At 48.6% G+C, this 18,154-nt stretch overlaps 1 protein-coding gene across 1 annotated transcript; it reads left to right on the plus strand.

The window, feature by feature from the left end:
- Positions 1 to 14,801: 14,801 nt before the first annotated feature.
- On the plus strand, positions 14,802 to 17,364 carry MAFB (MAF bZIP transcription factor B). The gene is made up of 2 exons (XM_088538738.1): positions 14,802 to 16,445; positions 16,619 to 17,364. The coding sequence occupies exons 1-2, from the start codon at positions 15,514 to 15,516 to the stop codon at positions 16,677 to 16,679; spliced, it is 993 nt and encodes a 330-aa protein (XP_088394864.1). The 5' UTR covers positions 14,802 to 15,513; the 3' UTR covers positions 16,680 to 17,364.
- Positions 17,365 to 18,154: the final 790 nt, after the last annotated feature.

An 18,154-nucleotide genomic window follows, 5' to 3' on the forward strand; every position in this document is an offset into this window, starting at 1 on the left:
GATTGATACTGGAGCATGTAGGTGTAATGAAACTGATGCTGTCTCTTCTGCACCTGTGATTTATTGAGTACAAATTTAAGATGAGAAAAGGCCCCATACCAGGAGCTGCATCTTCCCCCTCAAAGAGGGTATGGTCATCCATCACCAGCCATTGCAAAAGGCCCAATAGTGAGCGGCTCATCAGATGAGCCAATAGTCTCTTTGTTGGGATTCCTAACAAGTGTTGGATCAGCAAAAGTCTATTTAGGCTGGTGGACCTTTCAGGACCAATTTGTAGTGGGTCACTGATTCTGCTAGTGTATTATCTTCTTTACTACTAGTACCAGTTGGGCAAGCAGCAAAGATTAATGATTTTAGCTGCCGACTGTTTGTGGCAATCTACTGCTTCTGGACCAAAGATTAAGATTTTTTTGTGCTTTACTAGAAAGGACACACCTTTTATCCAGGACTCATTTTTATTTGCTGAGTTCTGTACAAATAATAATAATAAAAAAATAATGGGCACCTCAGCTGCCACTTTAATGGCAATAAAAAGGATTTTTGCTGGTGTATAGCACAACAGGAGAGATTTTTGCAAGGGAATAATAAAACTCAAAGCTGAGAATAAGTTTCATTCTCATTGGGCTAGGGAATATGGCACAGAACAGCTCTTTTCCCAGTCTCACTCAACGCACGGTGCTGGGGAGCTGCAATGATGCCCTTCCTCCTTTTTGAGAGGGAGCGAAGGAAATGGGGAAATGCAGAAGGAGTTCATTTTCTGGGCTGGTCTTTCATTATTTTGCAAAGCAGAAATCCCTGTTGTACTGGACTTACTCAGTGACTGGGCAAAGCACCTTGAGAGCTGTTCCCAGGAGCCTGGATCTGCGCTGCGGCCCCTTGGACCAGAGGGCTTCAGGAAAGCCCAGGTCTGAGTATCTTCAGTCACTTTACAAGAGGTTTGGTAGGCAAGTGCTCCGTAAGGGAATTTAGAAAGGGTGGCTCTGTGCCATGTCATCGCCAAGGTTATAAAACCTGGCGGTGCTGCTTGCAGAGGGTAGCACAGTCTGGGAGTCCCGACTGATAATTTCCAAAAAAACCAACTATGGAGGAGAGAGGTCTGGTTAAATGTGTCTTTTCAGGGATGCTAGCTGCCATATGCATGAGCAGCTGTAGCAGGACACTGGGCACTTTTTAAGGGAAATGGTACTCACTGATGCCTTATAAAAGGACCAAATGTTCCACGTGGGGCCAGAAGGGACAAACTGTTCCCGAGGAAATTAAAAATAGAAATACAATGACAAATAAGTAATTCCGCTGTAGGAAAGATACCAGCCACACCAGCAGGATACAAGAACCCCGAAGGACAGCACTTGTCCGAATTTTCATTTTTGTTACTATTTGCCAATAAGAGTGCAAAGCACTGAGAGTTCCCTGAGGCTGGGAAGAAGGTTGCAGCTCTGTCATGGGCAAGGGCCAGGCTGGCAGAAAAACCTGAGCAAGCAGCAGTGTGAAAATGGTGCAGAAACCAGTGCAATTCCTGCAGGTGCCTGCCAGAAATGAATCTCTGTGAAGAGGCTTCAGGTGCAGATAGCCGAGGGCTCGGGACGCGCAGCCCTGCATGCTCCCAGGGCTCTCCCATCCACAGACATCGCACGGCAGCGTTTCCGAAGGAAAGCACAAGATTTCCCCTCAGCTGAAAAACAGGACAAAGCATCCCAGTGCATGAAAAATGCACTCATCAAGGATCGAATTTTTAAAGGGAAGAGTTGTATAAATGACCTAATAAAAAAGTGATCTAATTGTTTCCACAACTGCTTCCGAAATTACCAGGGCCTTTTTTCCTCGCTTGTCATTGTTCATGGAGCCATAAATCACAACCCAGGAGATCACTCAGCCCTTGACAATTTGCAGCCAAGCTCCCAAGTTTCGCATTCGGCAGGGCCGAGATCACTGACAAGCTGTTACTTAAATACTTGACAGGTTCAGAATAGCACAAGCTACAAGGATGCCATCAAGTAAAGAGCTTTTAATTTATTTTTTTACACTCTTATCTCCTAGTCTTGTCGCGAGCACTATCAGGAAACATGGGTACTTTGGTGGAGGTGTTTCAAAATCTCTTCATGAAATCTAACAGGAATATGAGTTTTTCTCCATGCTGTTTCCTGAAATATTGCAGCACACAACTGCACTTAGTGCCTGCAAGCGTTGTAATCCAGATACTGCAGTTCTATAAGGCATTAAAAGTCTCCCATTTTAAAGTGCGTCGGTCATTTATTCATAAAAGTCGTGTTACACACAGGATGTCTTCTCGCTTCAACTGCTAAAAACGATGTGCATCAAACACAGAAAATGGAGGAAGCTGAAATTTTAGGGAAACCATTGACCTCTGGGAGAAGAGAATAGCAACATCTGCATCTCTCAGCTGCTCGTTTTTCAGTGGCCACCTCTAAGGATGTGCCTGTGGTGGCACTGGGATGCCAGCAGCCTGACTGGTTCCCTAGGGATGAGGTGCTGGGGCCAGGGGTCTGCTGATTCAGAAAAACAGGGAAGCTTCCCCGTCTCGTTGGGCTGCCGGAGCAGCGTGACGGAAGAGCAAAATAAACAGCATTACTGGCAACAAAGACCCAGTGATGACATATATATTTTAAAATCCGGCTAGTCAAACAACAGTAGATTTTTCTCAAATTTTATCCTCCGGATGACAAACACCCTTCTGTCTTTTGTTCTCCCAACAAAATTGAGCCTGTCCATTTTACAGCTGTATTTCACTGCATGGTCAGCATTACAGACGTGTTTTCACATTGCTCAGTGAACCTGGGCTGTATTTTAAACACACAAGCACAGAAACTATGGTGCATCTGGCACTTTGAAACACAACACTGGAGCCTCTCTTCTTCACTCATATGAATGAGAGAAAATGTCTTTCCCAGTCTGCTTCCCAAATAATCCCACAATTTATAAAGTTCAGACTCATTCCTCCAGACACTTTCTTGGATTTAAAGCTGTTAAACAAAGAATTTGATACTAGATAATAAAGCTGAACTCAAAACTTCAGACAAACTCCCTTGTCAGTTCTGCTTTTCAGGATAGTCATCCCACCTGTTGTAGCTTCGTACTTTAAGGAAGCTCTCTGATATCTAGGGAAAGTAATAAACCCGGCTTCTCCAGTGAATCATCGGAACTGCCCTAACCTTTGCTCGGAAGGAACAAACACCTGCCAGGAAAGCAGGGGCTTGGAAACCAGCTTTCCTGGCCCATCCAAGAGATACAAAGAAATGAATTCAATGACTGGGCATTGGAAAGGGGAGAGGCAGCGCTGCGGTGAAGCTCGGAAACAGCTGTACCAAGAACAGAATGGGGAATTATCCGTGGCAGCCGTCAAAGCGGTACAAATTAGGACTTCTATTTCAGAAAACAAGTGAGAAAAGGAATTAAAAAAAAAAACAGAGAGAGAAGAAAAAAGAGATCTTGGGCTCAGATTGTTTCGTGACAACTCGAATGCTGTGAGAGGTCACGGGTGGGACTTTCTAGGTAGGTGTCAAACACTGAGCTGGAAACCTTCATGAACCTTGGCTGGGAATCAAACCAAGTCACTTATCTGCAGATATGAGGGGAGAGAAGAGGCTTATGGAGAGCTCCATGCCACAGGGCACTTTCCTGCGCCAGGCTCAACAGGGATGCGGGAATGCTGCTCAGCTATGGGTAAATGCTACTTGGCTTTGGAAGGGCTTTCTCTGCAGATGCAAGTCCTTTGGCCAGTGCACATTTTGAAAAAAAAAAAATAAGAAATGCCCCAAATGCAGAGATCCTTTGTAAACTGGGCAGAACAGCAACAACTGGAGACTTTCCTTCCATTTCACACTAGGCAGAGTTTTATCATATCTGAGTTCGGACTTGGATACAGCTCTTCGCCCGCTGAATTCAAAGGCAAAGTGCACAGCTGGCCTAGGCTCCAGCCTTCTGTATGCAAAATCGACCTGCCTTAAAAGAAGATCATATCTCTGCTGATGACACTCAATAGCTGGAGCAAAACAAAAGGGTATCACATGCAGTGCAGCTGGTCTGAAATTGCTCAGTGAAACACCACTAGACGCAGAGCAAAGCCAAGTCACAGAGCGCTCGGGTGCCTCTGCACGGAAACTTCGTGAAGCCCTTAGGGCAACAAGGCCCAAAGCAACGTGTCTTCGTTAGACCTGAACAGAGAATCAGCCCCTGTGTAAGGGGAGCACAGGACAAAGAGTGAATGAGCATGAAAGCATCAGCCTCAACAAGCTCCTTGCTAAGTTACCTTCATGCAAAAGAACAAAATACTGGAGGGTATATTCACCTTCATTTAAGTATTTATGCAGTTGCAGAGCAATATCCTAGCTCTTCACAGGAACACTTAAATAGGCACAGAAGGGCAAAGTGACATGACCAAGACCTCACAAGAAAACTGACAGTGCAATAAAACTCATTTTCCCCAATTTCCTCGAGTGCTAAGAATGCTGGAGGATCCTCACTAAAACTTAGAGTGATTTCAGTGATTTAAGCACAGCAAGATCCTGGGGCAAAAAATGTGTTTCTCCTCCTCTCCATTCCTCCCCAGCAAATGTATCTTCCAACCCTTCGAGCAGGGAAGTTTAGTACTTCAGTGAAGTCCCTTGAATAAAGCGAAGCTTCTAGGGAACACGTGAGCAAATGGATTATTTTGAAAGGGCAACTTAGAGCAATAATTCACCTTCGCAATGTGTTCTTCACTCTAATTACAAATGCAAACACAGTAATTGAGAACAGTATCATAAAAACAAAAAGGAAGCTGTAAGTGATATAATACATGGACATGTTTACCACTTGGTGCAGCAGGATGCCTCTATGGTGTTTTCCCCATGTTTATACAGGGTGGAGATTTGCTTTTCTTTCATAAAGTTAGTTCCACCACAGTGATTCTCCCCTCAGCCTCCCCACTTACAGGTCAATTAAAACATAACTTTCCAAAATATCTCCTCTCTTTTGGATTGAGAAAAAAAAAAACTTCTTCTCTTTTGGAAGATAAAGGTAGCTCAAAGGGAAGAAAAAAGGGGAGGCCCTAGAGTGTTCTCTACCTGTGACCTCCCATTCTTGCCTGCAACAAGCAGCTCAACAGCGAGAAATGCAGAAAGGATCTGGGCTTGCTCTAATGCTTCCTTGTCTGAGCTGCTTTGGGGCTGGCCTGTCCCTGACAGTGGTCCTCAGGAGAAAGGGTCCCTCCCTCCTGGGCAGTGCAGGCTGGTGGTGGCTCCACATTTGCTACAGCCATTTAAACAGCTCCAGCAGTGTTGGGGCATGAAGATATTCAAAGCTCCATTTTTTTTCTCAGTGGAAGAAGGGCAAGTAATTTAAGCCCTTCCCCTGAATCTTTTGAAAGAAAGGATTAAAAGAGAAGAAAGAGCTCAGTCCTTCTGTGATGCTGGGATTCAGAAAGGTAAAGGGAGCACCAGGTACTAGACTTGGTGACAATGTCTTTTGTATGACGCCCCATCGCCACACACCACACTGAATGTGCTGTCTACCTGGAAGGCTTTCCGTCTCCCACCAGGAGAATGTGCCCGTGGAGGCTCCCATGTGCCCTTCAGGACACATGGGAAGTCTGGGCTTCATCTGATACCATTCAAAGCTGCAGAAGAGCCTATGAATGTCAAATCAAGTCAGACAAGCTGCTCACAGGCTGTCTGAGAGTTTTCTGCACAGCTGGAGAGCAGGAGGATCTACAGTATCCTGCAGAAATGCTGCTTGCAGCTGGTGGGCACCGTTTCACATGTCAGGTTTCAACTTCCCTTTTCCCCTGTTGCTACTGTTTTCCCTGTTCCCATCCCTTCTCCCAGCTATCCCACAGGTCACACTCGTGATCCAACTGTGATCCAACTGTGAGACGGCAGGGAAAGAAGCAAATGACCCAGAACCTATGTAACCTTTCAACATCCTGATCCTTTGCTTGTTCCTGGTATTCCTCACTTTGCTGTCCATAGTCTGCCTGCTGGCAGCCTGCAGCTCTCCCCAGGGTGAGTTGGGTGACGGATCCATACCTGTATTGACTCCTATCCTCTCCTTGGCCAACACAACTTGCTTCTCCTCCCTTCTGCAGCCAAACCATGGTCCTGCTCCAGCAGAGATAGCAAAAACCTTGGCACAGGTTTATGTACTTCCAAAGTCCTGCTGGACACGATAAAGAAAACAGAAGAAAAGCAGAAAAATAAAGGTAAGAACATCCTTGGCCTTTGGGGGCTTCCTCTGAGAGCCTGAGTGGCAGAAGGGGTGTGCAGGAGGGGTGATCAGTGCTTCAGGAGATGCCACAGGAAGAGCCTGGGGACCCACGGAGGATCTAGGTAATGGCACGAGCAAACAGTGGTAGGGATCAAACTGAGCTTGCACACACTAGGTCCTACAGACTCACCTAGGCTTGACAGCTGTTAATTAAGATGACAGGTCATGGGATTTGAGCCAGAACAGTCCAACATCCCTGTCCAGATCAATGAAGATGTGTCCTATCTGCGACTCGCTCTCCTTTGCATGTGCACATCTGTAGATTTGCTGAAAGATGCTATGGCCTGATCTTCAGTGGTGCTGAGTGCCCGCAGCTTGACAGGCTGTATATCAAATCCATCCTCCCAGCAAATCTGGGTGCCCTCGTGGGAACTCTTATGTGAGGCTTTTAACTGAGTCCTACTAGTTTCAGAGAGCAAACTAGGTTTTGGACTAGAATAAGCAACAGATCACTCGATTTGGACTTTCAGGAGAAACTAATCCAAGTCCACAAAAAAACAGGGAAGGAATCTACTGAAATGTCTAGCAAGGTATTAATTAAGAGGGGGAAAAAACTTTATTTTAAAACATTGAACCAATAAAAATAGCTCACACTTGGCTGGTTAGAACTGTTCATCAGGTGACTTGCTGCTGAACAGATGTCTCCAGCTGGGAATTCTTGGATGAAATTCTCTATCTTCTCTCGCTCTCTCTTTTTTTTTTTTTTAAAAACCAGTTATTAAAGAAGTACATTAGAGGTTTGAAGCATGTGTTAATTCAAGCCAGAAAAACAAAATAAAGTAGAAACCACACATACATTGCCAAGAGAGAGGTTGCTGAGGTGTAATCACAGCTTTAAAGGGTGAAGTCCCTTATCTGGATGTTTGAAGGATGAAAACACAGTTGTTAAAACCCCTGGAAATACAGAGTTAAGACTGAATATAAACAGGGCACTCATACTGAAAGCATGAAGATTCATAGAGGAGGCTATCCAGACAAGTATAAAATTGCCTTTCAAAATGCTCACAAAATGCACAAAGTGGTAGTTTATTGCATATATGTAGATTAGATCACAGCAATCAGGAAAAAAATATTTAAAAGTGTTTTGCTTGTATTTTTCAATTACAGTGGTAATAAATATATATTTTAAAAATTGAATTAATGTCCAGAATCACTGTTTAGTCAAATACTCTAGTTACAAGAGGGAAAAATGTGAATATGACACAGTCTGGTATAGACTGATTGGATGGAGGAGCTGTCACTTTTCTACCTTACAGTGTATATAGTGGATATTTTGGGATGTATTTTGCCTTCACTAACATATGAGGTATTGATCACACCAGAGGAAAACAAGCAGAAATGATCTCCTTTGCTACAGCAAATTCAATGTGCCATGTAGGGGTGCCATTAAAATAGATATAGAAATGCAGCCCCCTTCAACGACCAAGTTCCATCGTCCCTGCCTGTCTCCTCACCACGTTGTTCTGCTCCCTCCAGCTGGGGAGATGCAGTTGCAATTTATGGGTTTGCAGAATGGCCTTAATCGGCAGCAATGGGCCGATTGGGCCAGAGAGCATTTTGCTTAGGAAACAGAGGGTGAGAGTTTGCAGCAGTGCTGGGCTGTGGGCTCTCTGCACATACAGATTTAATGATTTGATGGAGATGCACTGAAGGGAAATGGTTACGCAGAAGCTGCAGCCTGACCGGGGACCACAGGCAACTTGGCAAGTCCTCTGTGGGTCCTGGGCAAATTGCATTAGATCCACTCCCTGATGACAGTCCATAGGATCCTTGTAACAGCCAATGGAGGGGAACACCTCCAACTTTTCCAGGGCCTGGAGCCCTAGCAGGATTTAAGCCTGGAGGTGTTCACAGCGTGCAGTAGTTGCACTGGCGCTCATGCTAAAATGCAGCTTTATTTCCCAGGGAGAAAATGGCAAGTTACATTATAAGCCAAGCATATTTTTTGGGCAAACCGAGCAAAATTTATATCCTGTCTGGGGCTGGTTGAGATCGTTAGTCTGTTTATAAGTGAGGAAAAAAAAAAAAAAAAAAGATTGGGGTCCTTTTTCTTTCCTCTCTGTTGATACCAGCTGAGTAAGTATTCCTCAGACTGGAAAGAAGATAAACCAAAACATTTTCCTTAAATCCTTCCTTTTCATTTGTCTTTCTCCTCTTTTCTTGATATACTTAGGACTTTAAAATGTTTGAGGAGGAAGGTAGAGGCTTCCAAAAGTCATCTCATTTCTGCTTCTGCTTATCCTTATCCCTCAGAAACGCACAAAAAGATCTTTAGTTTCACTGAATGGTTACTTTCTAGGAAATACCTTTCCCTAGAATGTCCTTGCTTTTTCTTTTGCACCTGGATCTATACGGTAAGGCTAGCATAGGAAGAGCTGCGTTTCCTTAGGTGAGCAGAACACTTCATTCCCATGGGGCAAAATAAACCTGATGCTTCCTCCTCTGATCAACAAGAGCACGGAAGCTGCAGAACTGACCAGTACATCAAAAAGGAGCTTGAAAAATACTTTGAGCAAAAAATGCTAACTGTGCATCCTTCCCCTGTAAGTGCACAGATATTAAATCAGGAAACAGTACAGAACAACCACAAACACATATATACAGTGGCTGTCAAAACAGAAACAAAACTAAATCCCTAATGTAGACTAAAGGTGCAAAGAGCAAGAAGAAGAATATATAGTATGGGCTTTATGATTATATTTAAATCCTCATGCAGCAAATGCTGGAAAGGGAATTCCAAAATTTTTCTGTATGTAAGCATTTTTTTTGGATCCAGGACTCTGTGCAATGAAAAGGAATTACAAATCAGTCTGAACGAAAGCACAGATCCCAGTGGGTATTTCAAGCATGCGTATGGTCTCCTGGTCTGTAACACTGGTATCCTGGGGGCACAGGACACACTCAGATCTACTATGAGGAGGCTTTTTGATGCCTAGTTGAACCTGCGGGAGCTCTGGCCTTTCTTGAAAGCATGCCTGCATAGCCCCAACTTGTCTCAAGCATGACTGAGGCCAGACCTTCCTTCTCTCCTTCTTGACCATGTAAAGGTCTGATCATCATGAATGTCTCATGCTGAGCCCCTTGGAAAAAAAAAAAAAGGGGAGGAAATAAACTGGGGGATGACCTTTCCTTTAAGATCACTGGCTGTTGATGTCTTTAGGACATTTGCTGTAGGTCTGAATCACTTTCTCTTTCTTCTTAACGCACCTCCCGAGTCTCTTTCTGTGTCATTTACAAAGATGCTAAAGCCCTCCGGAAGATCACTTTTCCCACACAGTAATCTATGCAGTCTCTCTGGGCTTGCAATAGAAGCACATAAACAGGCAAGAAAGTTCCTCTAGTAAGATGTGGCCCAAATTCTGAGGTGCTTGAGAATCCCCACAAAATGACATGAAATGGCCTTCCAATATGTACCGCACTTCTTACAGTTCTACTGGTTACCGCAGACCTCTGAGAGGCTTATTCTGATAAAGTTTTGGGGTTGCTTATTAGCTAAATGCTCCTAAAAGGGCTCAGATTGAGGACTCAGTGTGCCAGGGTTCAGATGAAAAGTAGGGGCTCAGCCCCACTCTGCAGGAAAGCTCCCGCTAGCAAGACTTGAACAGAGTATTTTTGCTTTTTATCATAGCCTGTGCTTCTGGATTGGGTATTTTTGATGGAAACGTTTTGTACTACGGTGGCACATGGAATGTTAGTGATGGCACGCACGTGTGAGGGGGTGAGGGGGCTCTGACAAGACTGCAGCGTCTGGTAACGACGAGAAAGAAAACAAATTACGAGCGACTCCTTCATGCCACTGGGTGCTGGGTGTGGGGAGACTGAGGTGGAAGATCGAGGTACGGCGAGAATGTTTCCGCTCCGCGATTGCCTCCCAGCCAAAGACCCTTCAGGGCCGTTACGGAGACGGGTGAAATGTTGGTGTCGCAGACACCCGCTCCCCACCGTGCACGAGACCCCCAAACAGCAGCCCTGGAGCCGCTCGCTCTTCTCCCCGCGCAAGGGACGGCAGCGGCGGCGACTTCCCCGGGAGCCGGGGGGAGACCCCGGGTCGGGACCCCCGCGCTGCGGAGCCGGGGGCCGCCGCGGAGCCGCCGAACTCTTCTGTCCCGGTCCCCGCGCAGCAGCCGCGCAGCAACCGAGCTCCTTCCGCGCTCTTTGCAACGGGAGCAGAAGCGGCCGCGCCGCGCGCTCGCCGGGAGAGGCTCCTTCGGGGTGCCGGTCTGCGAGCGGGCGCGCAAATGTGCGCGCGTGGCCGCGCTCGCTCCGGAGCTGTGCGACGTGCAGGTGACACCAGGAGAGCAGCGCGCAGGCAGACCCCGCATTGTGGCTTTAGTCGTGCGCGCTGCGCTCACATTTCCGCGTTCGCCGCAGGGCTCTGCGGGACCTCCCGCGCCCGAGCACCCCGCTGCCCAGCTCGGACTCCGTGCTGCGCACTGCAGAGACTGGAGAAAAAAAGCATCCACACAAAACCTACCCTGCCGAAGTGTCGCTCCACATCCTTCTCACGATGCACCTGTGAAAGCGGGTGTAAAGTTAGTGCGGGGGGTTGCCTCTCTCGCAAGGGGTGCAGATAAATTCGGGAGAGATCCAGTGCACAGAGGATGGTACAATAGCTTATTTTATACTGCAAAGCTGCTGTGCAGACTTTGCCCAAAGAATGTTGCGCGCTTTACTTTGACAATCCCAGCAAAAAAAAAAGAGACGGGAGTTGGGGGGGAGAGAAACAAAGACTTATGATTAGCGCTAGTAATTTAATACGAAATTCGTGGGCCATCCCCATCAAGCTGAACAAGCAAGCATCAACACTTTTCTTTCTCATGCACACGTATCTAAGATAGATGATTAACCAGGTCCCTTGCTGCTTACACAGGGGAAAAGAAACCCTGACAAACAGCACGGTGTCTGCTCGCAATTTGAGAAATTAAAAATCAAGTGTGGGGAGGTAAGAATGAGTCAAGCGATGCCCTTTTTCCCCATCAGTGCCCACTGTCAGCCACGGGTGATTTCGGTTTGTGTGTTTGTTTGTTAACAAAACTACCATTTCAGGGAGCATATCCCACTAATGTTATGGGGTGAAAAAGCTAATTCAGGGGAAAATGTAGCAGTCAGCTACCAAAACCGAGAAGCACTTCTCAAAGAATCAGCAGCGTAAAAAATATATGAGATTCTTCTTCTTCTTCTTCTTCTTTTTTAAATCAGTTACCTAGCTGTGCTATTTCTAAGAAATGGGAACCGGCATGTCGCCCTAATACAATTCCCTTTCAGATATCAACTCTCCGGTTCAGGTAAAAGCCCTTGCAAACCACGTCGGAATAGGAATGTTTATGCATCAGATTTAAGGGTGATCTTTGCAATTTCAGTGGCTCTCGGCCCCCCGCTGCCCCGATGCGAACGTGCGTGCCGGATGGCGCTGCTCTGAAATGACGCTCTGATTTTGTTTGAACTCTTTCCGATTTTGATGGGGAATGTGAAAGTGGGAGGAGGGGACACAAAGCGGAAGGGGGGAGAAGTGATTCTTTAGTTAAAACTAATCTTAAGGGGAAAAAAAAAAGGATCTTAAAAAATGTGGTTGTGAGAGAGGAATGTCCCACTTGAATTAGCAGTTTTTGGGCACTGGGAGTGGGTTACAACGCAACAAAATTTGCCGAGCAAAATTCGGGGAGAGGTGCGTGCCAGGTGGCCCCACGGCACGGGCCGCTCGCCCGGGAGTTCGGGGGCGAGCTCGACGCCTCGTCCCCACCGAGGAGAAACTCTTTACGCGGCTCGGGGACCCTCCTCCTCCTCTTCCGCTCCAACAACATCATTTTTTTCCCTGTGTGCATGTTCTAAAAAAATGGCTAAGACCAAAGAGATTCCTCCCCACTTCCCCCCAAGTTAACATCCGAGAGTGATTAAGCTTTGACGACTGAATTCAAAAGTCGAAAATAAACAGCACCGGCCTCTAACTAGGGATCCGGCGCACCAAGCGATTCTTATTTTAGCCCGCTGTGCAGCGCCGCAAGCTTTGTGGGATGTGATTCCTAGTGCCTATGTAAGGAAGGGAGGAAAGGATGGAAGAGCAGAAAAACGGACCCAGTAAGTGCCTGGAAATTTTATGACTATGAAGACGGACGCGCAGAACCAGCCTGTCGTTCACAGTTTAAAAGAAAAAGGAAAGGGACACAGTGTGTATGAACAGGGAGATGGTCAGATCAGGGCTTTCTCCGCCTTTCAGTAGCTCCACCTTGTGAATATACCTCAGTAATTATGAGAGAGAGAAAAAAATAGCCATCTATATTGCACATTTTCCAAGGCTGGATCCAAGCTTCCCGAGCGCTCGCCGGGGTCTCCTTTCTCCCTGCTAGGGAACATCACTTGCAAAGACAGCGTTTAGCGCGCCGATAAAAATAAAGCTCTCCCTAAGCACCTTGCAGCACCTCATAAATAACAAAGTCCCGCGGCCGCAGCCGGGAGCCTTGGGGCTCCCGCCACCCCCTCCCCCGAGAGGCCGCAGCTGCGGGGCCCGGCGAGCGCCTCGGAGCCCCCTGCGCGGGCACCTCCGCTCCCGCGCGCCTCGGAAAACAGAGAATTCCCAATTCTGGAGCCGTTAGGAAAGCAGCAGCCCGGTGCCCGTGCGGACCCCTCGCTGGTCCTTGGGTCCCATCCACCCAAGCAGTCCGGATGCGGCGAGGAGCCTGGCGGGGGGTCCGCGCCCGGGGGCACGCACAGGTTTGGAGCAGGGGAACCTGCAGGGTGGGTGCGCGGGCGGCCTTGCAGCCCCGGCCCCAACTGGCGTTTAGTTCCGTGGGCTCTCCGTTACCTCCCGGGGAAGACGCAGCTGCGGGATGAGCGGCGGGTTACGGAGCGCTCCGGAGTTCACAGACCTAAGGAGTTATCGATCGCGAGTTTTCTCTCCTGCAAATGCAAAGGGGAAAGATTCAAGCGAGGCGGCCCGGCTCCCGCATCGCCCCCCCACGAATCCCTCCCGCAGTGCCCGTAATGCGGAGCCACTTTTGCACCCATTGCACCTCGTCTTTCCGCGGCGCCCTCGCCGGGAAGCCCAGACTTTGTGGGCTTTGGCTTGCGCGCTTCCCTGCGCGCCCGCGCACGGCCCTGCGGCGATGCGAAAGAGCGGGGCGAGTGGGGCCGAGGGCCGCTGGCATCATCCCCGGGCTGCCCCTGCTTCGTTCCAGTTGGGAGAGAGGGGCGACGGGCTGGGAGAGGGGGTATCTCCACTGGGAGATTTCCGCAGTGTTTTCTTTGTTCGGTAGCAATTTCCTTCTAATTATTCTCTGAAAACGGATAGACATTGAACTTTTTATTCTTTTTTATTCCTAAATAATCGAGAAAGATAACGAGAAATGTCGTTGATGTCAAAGAGCCGGGGCGCTCCGAGAGCGGCAGAGGTCGAGGCGCAGACGGAGGGAGCAGCGCGTCCAGTGCGGGCCCCTCTCCGCACCCCTGCGCGCCCCTCCGCGCTCCGCGCTCTCTCCCCGGCCGCCCTTCCCCGTTTCCGTTTTTTTTTTTTTTTTTTTTTTTTTTAATCCCATGAAAAGTTGCTGTTATTCTCCAAATGGACACTTGGGGTCGCACTTTCTGTCTGTTTGAGCGCTAGAACAGTGTAAAGAGAAGCCCTAATCTCCCTTAATCGTTACAAAATGTTCAAAAAAAAATCCTGTTACCGAACCAAAAAAAAAAAAAAAAAAAAAAAAAAAGCCCTTACAAGCTGAGTTCTTTGCATGCAGTCACTCACTCGGGGAACAGCAGAGGAAAGCAAACACAGTCCCCTCAAGAAGTGAAATGTAATTAGGTTTTCTCCCTTCTCTCCCTAATATTTGCAATTGTCTGTGTCAATGCCTTTGCTTTACTTTAGGGTGCGATTTTCTTCCTGGAACCGGGAGAATTTCCGCGACTGCACGGGGAGAGCTGAGAGCCTCCCCGAGCCGGCCCTTCCCCAGCGGCTGCTCCGCGCATCTCCGCGCAACCCCCGCGCCGGCTCCGCGCGGAGCAGCCGCGGACAGCGGGGCTCTTTATTCCCTCCGGATGCGGGACGGTGGCACAAAGTTGCACGCGGCGATGTGGGGAGGGGGCAAGTGGAGGTTGAACTGTACAGAAATTTGCTCCGGGACGGGAGCGAGCAAAGAGGCACTTTGTTGTCTTTAGAACAAAGGGACAGGCAGGATGTCCCCAGCCCTCCCGTTCTGCGGGCTGCGGAGGCCGAAAAGCACCGGCGGGGGTGGGGGGGCTAGAGGGGCAGCAGATGAGGCGGGAGGGGAGAAAAATAAATAAATAAAAGAGCGATGCGGGAGGGGGAAGCGGGAGGCGGCGCGCGGGGCCGGGAGCCGCGGCCGCTCAGCTGGCGCTGCGGAGCGGAGCTGTCACGGCGCGGCCCGGCCCGGCCCCGCCGCCCGCCCCCGCCGCCGCCCGCCCGCCCCGTCGCCGCCCGCCCGGCGCTGCCATTGGCGCTGCCGCCGCCGGCCCCGGCCCCCGCCGCGCGCTCGGCGGGCACGGCCGTATAAGAAGACAAGGGGGGCTGCGCTGCGAATCACAGCTGCACAACGAGAGCTGGAGGCGGCAGCTACAGCGGAGACCTGGGTTTTCTCGTCCCCCCTCTCCTCCTTCTTCTTTTTTTTTTTTTTTCCTCCTCCTTCCCCTCCTTCCTTCCCCCTCTTCCCTCCCCTTCCCCTGCGCGGCGAGAGCCAGCGACAAAACTCCCGTGCAAAGCGCAGCCACCACCGCAAATAGCCAGTGCGCTGCCCCGGCCGCCTTCTCGGACTGGAAAGTTGCGGCAGACTCCGGTGCTCTGCTACGGCGGAGAGGAGGCTCAGGACTTACAAACGCAGCCAGGGGCACGGGCTGAACGTTTTGTACCGTTCTTCCTGCGCAGACCCGAAGGCAGCATCTTTGTTTTGTTTTGCTTTTTCCCTCCTGCTACTGCTCCTTTCTCCTTGCAACTGGGCGCCTAAGTGCTAGGAGCTGCTGCAGCCCGCGCTGCGCTGCAAACGCTGATACGAAAAGACAGAAGGCATCGAGGCGGCCCCGGCTGCTGGCTCGTCCTTGGCTTTGTCGCTGCGGACTGCACAAGCCCGAGGAGCCGGGAGAAGGAAGCGGCCGAGGAGGAGGAGGCGGTGGAGGGGGGAGCGGAGGAAAGGAAGCGAGGAAGCGAAGCCAAAGTTTATTTGGAATAAGGGAGCGCAGCCAGTCCTCTCCCAGGCTGCGCGCTGGAGTGAGGTCTCCAGCCCCTGCGCCGGCGGAGGTGCCCGCAAGCCCGCGATGGCCGGAGAGCTCAGTATCGGAGCCGAGTTGCCCACTAGTCCCCTGGCCATGGAGTATGTCAACGACTTCGACCTGATGAAGTTCGACGTGAAGAAGGAGCCCCTGGGCAGGAATGACCGCTCCGGGAGGCACTGCACCCGCCTGCAGCCCGCCGGCTCCGTCTCCTCCACCCCCATCAGCACCCCCTGCAGCTCCGTGCCCTCCTCGCCCAGCTTCAGCCCCACTGAGCAGAAGACCCACTTGGAGGACCTGTACTGGATGGCCAATAGCTATCAGCAGATGAACCCCGAGGCGCTGAACCTCACCCCAGAAGATGCCGTTGAAGCTCTCATTGGGTCCCACCAGGTGTCCCAGCAGCTGCAAGGCTTTGAGAGCTTCCGGGCCCACCACCACCACCACCACCACCATCACCAACACCACCACCAGTATCCCGCAGTCACCCACGAAGACCTGGCCGGCAGCGGGCACCCTCATCACCACCACCACCATCACCACCAGGCCTCTCCCACTCCCTCCACCTCCTCCAGCTCCTCCCAGCAGCTCCAGAACTCGCACCAGCAGCATCCCCCCTCCAGCAGTGTGGAGGACCGGTTCTCAGACGACCAGCTGGTCTCCATGTCCGTGAGGGAGCTCAACAGGCATCTCCGAGGCTTCACCAAAGACGAGGTGATCCGCCTCAAGCAGAAGAGGAGGACCTTGAAGAACAGGGGCTATGCCCAGTCCTGCAGGTATAAACGTGTCCAGCAGAAACACCACCTGGAGAATGAAAAGACCCAGCTAATTCAGCAGGTGGAACAGCTCAAGCAAGAAGTGACCCGGCTCGCCAGAGAGAGAGATGCCTACAAGCTCAAGTGTGAGAAACTTGCCAGCAATGGCTTCAGAGAGGCCGGCTCCACCAGTGACAACCCGTCTTCCCCCGAGTTCTTCATGTGAGTGCTTAACAAATATAATAAAAAAAGCAAAACAAACAAAAAAACCCGACCCCATCACCTTCCCCCTTCCCCTCCCCCCGCTCCCATCCTCCTCTGACATCTCCATCCATCTGTCTGCTTGACTAGCGAGAAAGAAGGAGAGAAAAAAAATAGAGACTTGACTTTTGCAGCATCCAGTCTCCTAGATTAGCTGTGGGAAAAGTAAGATGGGGGTGGGGACGGGAGAGGTAACGTGCAACTTTTTTGACTTTCGTTTGTGCGTGAGAGAGAGGGACAGAGGCAGAGGCAAAGGAGAAAAGGACAAGCGAAGCGTTTTATAGATCGCTTGCTCCCTGAATGAGATGGACTTTAAGAGAATAATAATAAAAAAAGGACGATGAACAAGCCATCTATAACATACTGCCTGCTTGGAAAGAGAGGACATGACAGCAGCATCTCATGCACAATTTACCTGCTTGGAAAAAAAAAGAGAATAAATAAAAGGGACAATATATGCAAACTCTTCATATATTGCCTGCTTTGAGAAATAAGTTACAGGACTCAGATGGGACATTCAATCCAAGAAAGAAAAGAAAGGAAGAAAAAAAAACTCATCAGTTTTATTGCCTGCTTGATTATATAGAAAAATACGAAAATCTGCATTAAAAATATTAATCCTGCATGCTGGACATGTATGGTAATAATTTCTATTTTGTACCATTTTCTTGTTTAACTTTAGCATGTTGATCATCGATCATAGCTTTCTGTTGTTTTGTTTCATCAATAAGAAAAGCATTACGAGTTATCAAAACTTTTTACTGCTTGTGCAGTTTTGTTCGTTGGTTTTGCTCTCTTATTTTCTTTTATGATTGTTAGCTTGTAAATATCTGCGACTTCAAACCGCACAGGAAAAGAAAAAAAAAAACAAAAAACAAAACATTTCAGCAGGCTGGTTATACGGTTTGTTTGGTATTAAAGAGACACTTAAACTTATGGGCATTTTGCATTCAGAAAAGAAAAAAAAAACTTTGTATATCTGGTGCACTTTTAAGATTTTTTTTTTTTAGTTTTCATTTTGGTTTTTGTTTGTTGGGGCAGAAAAAAAAAGCCTGGATGGCATTGACAAACCTAAACTTAACCGGGAAAGCGAGTTCGCATCGGTCACTAGAGCCTCCTCCGCGCTTTAAAGTGGCAGTGAAGCTCCATCTCCTCCAGGACAATTCTCAGCCTGTAGTGTTTAGACTTGGCCTTAGAGTCTCCCTTCTGATTGTACACTCAGAAAGCGAGGCATGGGCGATATATTGGTTCCTTTTAAGAAATACCAGCTGCCCTTTGATTTTTTTTCCAGTAAAATTAAGAAAAAAAAAAAGTGAAAGAAAGACTTGTTAGAAGTCGAGCTGAAGTCACAGTAAATGATTCGTGTCACCACCTAAGTTAGGTTTATCAATGATAGCAGTGGGTACGTGAGCTGGAAAAGCATATAAAGTGAAACTTTTTTTTTTTTAAGAAGTCATACTGCAACTTTTAAGTGTATTCTTTTGCAATGATTTGTAATCTGCTTCTCTGCTTCCCTATGCAGTGAGTGAAAGTTTTAGCCAAAATTTATTTGCAGTTGTATATTAGTAGTAGTTTGGAGTCTTATGGGTGTTTTTATTACTTTTTTTTTCCTCCTGCAGGTCAGTAAAAGGATTATTTTACGTTGCACTGACAAAAATACCAAAATGAAA

This window comes from Tinamus guttatus, unplaced genomic scaffold (genome assembly GCF_059628265.1).
Source record: "Tinamus guttatus ecotype Peru unplaced genomic scaffold, ASM5962826v1 Tinamus_guttatus_pri_ptg001150l, whole genome shotgun sequence".
Lineage (NCBI taxonomy): Eukaryota > Metazoa > Chordata > Aves > Tinamiformes > Tinamidae > Tinamus > Tinamus guttatus.

Excerpts from the sequence above, each read along its gene's own strand:
- MAFB (XM_088538738.1), top strand. The coding sequence starts at position 15,514 with ATGGCCGGAGAGCTCAGTATCGGAGCCGAGTTGCCCACTAGTCCCCTG. Across the intron at positions 16,446-16,618 it reads TCTTCCCCCGAGTTCTTCAT|CATCCAGTCTCCTAGATTAG; the intron begins GTGAGTGCTTAA and ends TGACTTTTGCAG.